General features: G+C 35.9%; 1 protein-coding gene across 2 annotated transcripts; it reads right to left on the reverse strand.

Moving 5' to 3' along the window:
* Positions 1-1386: 1386 nt before the first annotated feature.
* LOC113307840 (tankyrase-like) lies at positions 1387-7765 on the reverse strand. Of its 2 annotated transcripts, XM_026556300.1 has the most exons (11): positions 7644-7765; positions 7391-7561; positions 7169-7300; positions 6854-6993; positions 6347-6433; positions 5418-5543; positions 4667-4819; positions 3393-3494; positions 2401-2571; positions 2119-2198; positions 1387-1754 (listed from the first exon to the last, which is right to left on the reverse strand). In XM_026556300.1, exons 1-11 carry the CDS (start codon positions 7705-7707, stop codon positions 1718-1720), a joined length of 1263 nt encoding a protein of 420 aa, XP_026412085.1. In that variant the 5' UTR covers positions 7708-7765; the 3' UTR covers positions 1387-1717. The 2 variants fall into 2 exon arrangements, with proteins under 2 accessions (XP_026412085.1, XP_026412086.1); XM_026556301.1 differs by lacking the exon at positions 2401-2571.
* Between the last annotated feature and the right edge of the window lie 452 nt (positions 7766-8217).

An 8217-nucleotide genomic window follows, 5' to 3' on the forward strand; every position in this document is an offset into this window, starting at 1 on the left:
AATTAGAGGAGAAGATAGGATAGTGTGAACTCCCTCTAGTAATGGTATCTTCACTTTGAAACGTGCTTACCGTGTGGATAATGTTGCAGGTAATTCTTAGCAAGGGTATAATGATCTAAGAACTTTTTCCTGAAAAAGATTCTGGAAGGAAAATCTTCCGCCCAAGATTCTATACTTGTTATGGAGATGTTTGCAAAATGTTTCCCTCTCAGGGATAGAATATCTAGATTTGTGCATAGTATAGATTCGAAATGTGCTTTCTGTGATGATGTTGTAGAATCTTTTGACCATTTGTTTCTTAAATGTAATGTTGCTAGACAAATATGGACTAATGTCGATTCGATGATTCTGCATTTGTTTAGTAGTTTAAGTTTAAGGGAATGGATTATAGGATGGTTTGATACTGTTGTGAGTAATAGTAGGGCTGACATGATATTAGTTGCATGATTCACTCTTTGGCATATCTGGAAACTACAATGTGTTGTTATTTTTGATAACGTGAATGTGCAGGTAGAAAGAGTGGTAAATCAGATTAAGAAGGACATTATGGAATGAAAGGACAATAATAGAAGAATGGCCTCCATGTTGAGGCGGAGTAATGCAATGATAGTTGTCCTGCCTTGGACAACTCCAAAAACTGATTTTGTTGAAATAAACTTTGATGCATCTTTTTATAAGGCAACTAAATGTATGGGGTTTGGACTAATATTTATAAGTGATGCTGGTGAATTCAGAGGAGCATGGTGTATCCCAGCAGTAGCAGAGGATGAGGAACAAGCTGAAGCAATAACGGCGTGTGAAGTTATAAAGCTGGCTAGGATGAAGCACATTACAAATTTATAGCTGGAAGGAGACAGTTTAAATGTCCTTAATGCTTTAAAGAAAAAGGAAGGATCTATTAAGTGGACGACTAATCCTATTATAAGGAATTCTCTTGAACTTCTTAAATATTTTAATAAGTGGTCAATTATTTTGTTCCTAAAGAAACAAATAGTGTTGCTCATGAACTGGCTAAAGAAGCAAGTGGTAGTTCTAGTATTTTTTTATTGGGAGGCTGTTGCGCCTCATTGGTTAGGGAAAAACTCTGTATTATCATTTAGAACCAATTTGAATCTACCTTTCCTATTCAAAAAAAAAAAGACAAGACCAGCTAACCAAAGATGCCCCTGATCTGGGCGGTTTGGCTATTGTCTGAGTTTACTAAAGAAAAAGCCTTTCATTTAGAAGTTCATCTAGTGCCTCCATGACACTGGGAATCCAAACCGACTCCGATTTTGTGTTGTGCACTCTCTACAAGTGTTTACGTTACATTTTAAATCTTTCAAAGGAGTGCGTTAAAGTGAATTAAAAGTTTCTTATGTAATGATGCATTCTGGTCCTCTGGAGTGAACGACATAAGCAAAAGATGCAGTTTACAAGTCGGACTTGGCCAATTGAGACAATGAAAATTGCCCAAATCATTCAGCAACATTCAATTCTTCACAACTTTTTGGGCACCTGGAGAAACCAGTGACTGTACAAGTCGGTATATATTACTTGTTCCTAGATAAGGTTTTACATCTTAAAGTTAAATATTGAGAGATCAGTTCCCAGGTTTGGGTCTGGATTAGACGGTGATACAGGACTAAGCACTGATTGATCTGGTCGATGTCAGTTTGGACCCAGAAGCTTGGCTGGCTAGAAAAAGGTTCCACGTTTGGTAAGTAAGGCCCAGGAGTCAAAAAATGCCACCAGTCTGAGCTTCAACAGCTTTCCTGTAACCAAGCAAGAAGCAGAACAAAAAAAAAACCAGATGAGAACATAAAATCACCAGGAAAAGAAATTTAAAGAAACTTGAAGTAAATGACTCAGGAAACAGTATATCGTCTGAGGTAAATGACTTGGGGACATTTGGCTAATAAAAATTATACCGGGCAGAAAATAGGAATTTTTTTCATTTTTTTTTTGCATTTCTTGAACCATCTCGAGTTTTGATAGCCAGATTGCTAGATTAAGTAACTTGAAACTTCATTTTGTGATGCTTGTGTGTGTTTTGACAAAACATGAAGTACTCACAAATGTTAAAAACAAAATAGATCACTTAATTATTATTTTGCAAAGGGGGTAACAGAATTGAACCTGTATGCATCTTTGAGCTCTTGACTATTAGGACTCAACTCCAAACCGGCGAGGAAGGCTTTTTCTGCATCACTGTACCTCTGCAACAAAGAATGCAACAAAAGAAACTTGAAAACACAGTCCATCGCTTTTTATTTTTCTGCGCGACGAAAAATAAAGATTGTGTTCTGGAAAATGCTCATCAAAGATGAACCAGATTATGGGTAGCTGCGAAAAATCCTACAAAGCAGAAAGATAAACAGCGGAAACACGAAACGTGAAATACATTTCGGTTTGTCTTACTTTTAGTAAATTGTACGCTACACCTGCCCTATAATATGCCTTAGGCCAATCTGGTCTTAGCATTATGCATGCATTGGCATCTTCTAAAGCCTTTGTGCCTTCTTTCATGCGGGCCCAGCACATACTCAAGTTAGAAAGTATAATTGCGTCATCCGGATCAATGTCCTTTGCCTATATTCGCATCATAAAACAGAGTACACTAGTTATGCAATGGTTGCTTCACTAACATAAGATACAATGATAGTATGAACTCAAGATTGAAAAAAAAGAAACATCAACAATCACTAAAAGCTACCCAGTAAGGGATTAAAATAGAGGGGGTATTCAGAAGGCAGTATTAGGTAGAGATCTAGTGACAAGAAAAAAAAAAACTAGTTAAAGCTTTCAATAGAGTTTAGGAAATGAGCAGAGCTCTAACAAACACCAAGATCTGATTGAATCACCGAAGATATATTTTCTCAATAAACTGAAAAATAACACGTCAGGGGCAATAAATAGTGAGAACAACCTCACGCTGGACTGAGTACGACTTCCAAGTATATTCTTAAAGGTTCTGATAAAACCACCACATATTTAATCAACAAATTGGTAGAGATATTAATGGATACGAAAAAGTTTCAGCCATAGATTAACATTATTCCGCTGTAGACCAATGTATCAGCAACTAAAAAGTTAAGCCTAGACTATGCTGCTAGGTTATGCAGGACTGTCTAACCCACTTGGATGAAGAAATCGGGATTAAAAAGTCGAGCAATTTATTCAAGGATTTACGACAGAATGCCAAACATACAACATCACTAGTCAATTGAATCTCAAAAAACTCAAATCGGAACCTCCAACAATGACAACAAAACTTATATACTTCAAAATGAATTCACCGAAGCTAACAATTTTCCCTGTCATAATTTCTACTAAAAGCATCATCATCAATATGTAGTTCAGGGGGTTCAGTTCCATCTAATGATATATAGTCATGTTAAAAGAAAAGGTACCAGTGAGTAGCAAACCACTGCCTTGGAATAGTCCTGTTTCTTAAATGCATCTGCGCCACTTAACTTTGCCTCGTGAAACTTCTCCTTGACTTTCAGCTCCCTCTTCAAAAGTTAAGGATCTCACAGTTATTAAAACAATATGAACCGTAACATAGGTTACAAAAACAGCAGCTATGACATGATAGAAATGACACTTGGTGTTTTATCTTATACAAAATGGGTATACATTAGTACATGTAAAAAACAAATAAATCATGAATTATGATGCAGCTTTGAGAAGATTGGCATAAACTTGGTTCGCTTCTTCAAAAGAAAAGATGTTATTTTCTTAGAAGAAAACGTTTATATTGTTTAAAAATGAGTCATCTATACCGATACCTAATGAAAAAACTAAACTTCTATACTTGTTGGGGTTATTCCAACCTTAATGCATCAACCTAAACGACATTAATGAAAGAGCAAATTGCCATTTCCTAAAAGTTTCTCCATCTATAGAAGAAAGTAGCAAAGGTATAACAAAGGGTCTACCCACGATTGCATATTGTAGTTGTTTATACATATTGCACTATCCTATATGCAACACACGATTACACGGCTTAAATTGGAGAACTAAACTATTTCTTTGCACTCTATATGCATTCACACGAAAGATCTTGAAATGCCATAACGAAAAAAGTCCAACTTTTATAATTGTAAGAAACATGAGGTGAAAACGATGCAACGTTGGCAGTTGATTCTAAGTACTTAGTCAGGAAAAAAAAATTGTCAACATTTAAATGCGAGGTTATTTCAAACTTGATGCATCAACCTAAACCGACATTACTGAAACTGAAAGAACAAATTGCCATTTCCTAAAAGTTTCTCCGTCCATAGAAAGAAGAAAATAGAAAAGCTATACCAAGCGTCTACCATTGATGCAAGTTAGTTATTGTTACATATTGCACTTGCTTATCCACAACCCATGGCTTAAATTGGAGAGCCAAACTATTTATTTGCACTCTATATGCATTCACAGGAAATTGATTCGTGTAGATTTAGAAATGCCGTAGTGAAAAAAGTCCAACTTTTAATACTGTAAGAAAGATGAGGTGAAAATGGTGCAACGTGAGCAGTTGGTTCCAAGTAACTAACAAGTCAAATTCTACGTCCATATTTCTCACGAGTAGCTTGAGGTGCGCACCAGAAGCTTGCCCTAATATTTAAGCAACAATAATAGAAGAAAGGCTGCCAATTTTTTGGTTTCAAACTACAGAAGTAAGTTATATGTTGAATACCTGTTCCTTAAATTGATCAGACTGTACATGTGCAATTACTCCACCAACGCTCCAGTCGATATATTCCGGAATACGAGAAGTAACAGGGAAAAGAATCTCAACAACATCATAATAACCATAGAGTGCAGCAATTTCTAATGGTGTGAGTCCAAACTGTGAAAAAAAATCAAATTTCTTACGCCAAATTATATGACAAAGAGAATTTAGGATCTATTGTCAGGTTGTGTACAAATGCCAAAAAAAGATATCAAGCACAATATCTAGCAAACCACAGTTTAAGAATGCAAGATCTACGTTTGAATAGAAGTTGTACATATTTGGAACCATTTTATAGATTCAGATTGTTGCGCCTCGAGAAGCATCAATGAAAAGGTTGCTTACTTGCATAAAATTCAACATGCGCCTGTGATAATTAGGTCACATCGATATATAGAAGTGTAACCAAAATGAGACCATAATTAGTATTTTCGTACTCTGATGTATTAGTTTACCAATTTTAAGTTTAGTTGATCATATGAAGGATAATAACACTTTCTAACTCCACATTAGAAAACGACTTAGCATGCATCACCAAGACGGTGAGGAGATTTTCCTCAAGTATCTGTGCATGTTACATTGGTATAATATATGCAACAAAGCCTGTCATCCAGATGTATTGAGCTTGCAGGTACAGAGAAAATATAGATCGACAACTACATCGAAATATCGAAGTTAGAGATAAATGAAATATGTAAAGGTGAAATAACATTACTCTATTTGTGATATCTGGATTAGCACCAGCTTGAATTAAACGCTTGATTATTTCTGTTAGCCCATCTGTTGCCGCAGCTGTCAAAGGCGTTTGTCCATGTGATCCACCATCTGGGTGAGCACCAGCCTACAAAGATGGCAGAAGGTAGAAAGTTTTTCATATAATAAAGGCATCAAAAATCACGAAAGTACTTAGTAGGATCATACTAGACCAACTTGCTAAACACTAAAGAAGAGAAAACAAAAATCAATATGGGGGATTAACATCTCCATATTTTGAACCACTAGTAGAGCTTAATTTTGACCAATATGGTGGAGCAACCTTAAACAAAAATCAACATCTCCGAAATCTCGGATCTGTTTTTACTTTGTTTCTTTGGTGGCAGGATCTCTGAGATCTCCTAAAAACCCCTATTGTCTGTCATACGTCTACACATACATCTATTTGCTGTTGTTTCTTTGGTGGCAGGATCTTTGAGATCTCTTAAAAACCCCTATTGTCTGTCATACGTCTACATATACATCTATTTGCTGTTGGGTTCTATGCACGGTACCAAATGATTACACAGGTGACAGACATCTTAATCATGCATCAAAATTCAACTCCTGCTGAATTCAGTATCCAAGATACAAGCTTCTGGTTTTTCTATCAATTTGAATCATCCCAGATATTGAGATATTTGGTGGAAATCCTTAGATAAAAATGAGAAAATAACTGAACTTATTAAACACGTGATCAAAAAGAAGCAATTCTACTACTGCAATAGGAATCAAAGATAATATACCAAATCTAAATGCTGACATTAAAAACACAAGATAACCATTGACTAGCCCTTTGGAAAGTAAAAATCAACAAAGAGAAAACAGAATTGCAGCTATTGCTAAGAAAACCCAAAGACAGGCCTGCAGCAGGGTGATTGTAATTCATACCTCAAGTAAAGGCTCGACGAAACGTAAAAATCCAGATACAATAGATCCTGTCAGTGGTGTAAACGAATGGCCACAAGTTAAATTAGGCTGCATAGACAAAAGAAAGCGAGATTATTTAACTACATATAGTTCGAAAACAAATAATAATAACAAAAAAGGTTAAATAATGACATCCAAGAGAGCAATTCTTAGTAGTTGTGTTGTAACTATCCACGGTTGACTAACGTCACTAACCAAATCAAGCACAAATGAGTATTCTGCCTTAACTACAATTCCAAGTTACTTGCGCACAGGTGAAAGGATAATTAGATCCCTCACTAGAGTATGATGTTGAACAAAACTCCTATACTCACGACTCACTAAATCATAACAGTTCTACAGAAAACAGACATAACATATCCTATAACATAATGTCAAAATCTGGGGGTAAGTGGTAGTACAACCGATTAACTATACAAGAAACAGACATAGGGATATGTAGATGAACAACATGTAAATCCAACTCACGTTTGCATTGTGATCCAACAAAACCTGCGCCGCCTCGAATTGGTCGAAATTAACAGCCATATCTAGGGGTGTGCCATTTTCACATAAAGCATTTACATTAACACCTCTAGAGAGTAATTTGGTAACTATCTCCGTGTATCCTGCATGATGTGACGTCTGATTAAATTTCATGCCCATAAAAGTAAAAGACGCAGAATAGATTCAAAACAATCGTAGTATAATCTACACAATAGAGTATTCTTTTATGGTTACAGCAGAAATTTAACTTCAGCATTTATCTTAAGAGACTATGTAAGACGAGAAAATGTAGTATACCTTTCAAAGCAGCGCCATGCAAAGGAGTATAACCTTTGAAGTTCGATGTCTCAGGATCAGCACCCTTTCCAAGTAGATATTCAACAATGTTCATATCCCCACACATTGTTGCATTTAACAACGGGGATTCACCTGTCCAACACAATAAGCAGCTAATTAGACACACAACATACACAAAATCCTCATTCTTAAACCAAACCCTAAGTTTTTATTCAATCATACCATTTTTATCTTTGGTATTGACATCAAGTCCTAATTCCTCAATCAAGTATCTGAGAATCTTCAACTTTCCTGCTCTAGCAGCAAAGTGAATTACTCCTGCTTCATCATCATCTTTAATATTCCTCGCCACGATTGCTAGTCCTCTTCCATCATCACGTTTTGCAAGTAATTCTGATTTAAACACCAAAAGAAATGTAAAATTAGACACTGAAAATGTAAAGATGTTTTTGATTTTTTATTCAAAATTACTTACCCTTGAGTTGGTTAAGTTCTTCGTTAGTATCCGCACTGAGAATAGCTTCACGTCTTGATTCCATTAATGGAAGTGAAAAAGAAGAACACCAATTTTGGGCATGTCTAAAACTTTCAAGGCATACAAAGGACTAGTCCTGACTTGGGTGACCTTATAAGGGGTATTCTATGGGGTGGTTCAATTACCTATATGCCCTTAAATTCTCTAAATTACTACTAATTTATCCCTATCCCTAATACAAAAACCTATAATCAATAAACCAAAATCAGTTTCATATCCCTAACCCCTTCTTCTTCCTCCTCCACAACAGCCGAACCCTTCTTCTTCCTTTTTTTTTCATCGTATCATCGCGGAAATTTAATCGTCGATTCGTGAAAATTTAGTCGACGATTAAACTCATCTATATAATGGTTCGTCGTAAGCCAGTATCTCGTTCTAATCGAGCGATTGAACAACCCATTGAAGAAGAAGAAGATTCAGAGAGTGAAGAAGAAACTCAAAATCAACCACAAAATCAACCGGAAGAAGAGATTGAAGAAGAACCAACTCCACAAATGAGAATAAGAAGGTTAGT

Source organism: Papaver somniferum, chromosome 9 (genome assembly GCF_003573695.1).
Source record: "Papaver somniferum cultivar HN1 chromosome 9, ASM357369v1, whole genome shotgun sequence".
NCBI classification, from domain to species: domain Eukaryota; kingdom Viridiplantae; phylum Streptophyta; class Magnoliopsida; order Ranunculales; family Papaveraceae; genus Papaver; species Papaver somniferum.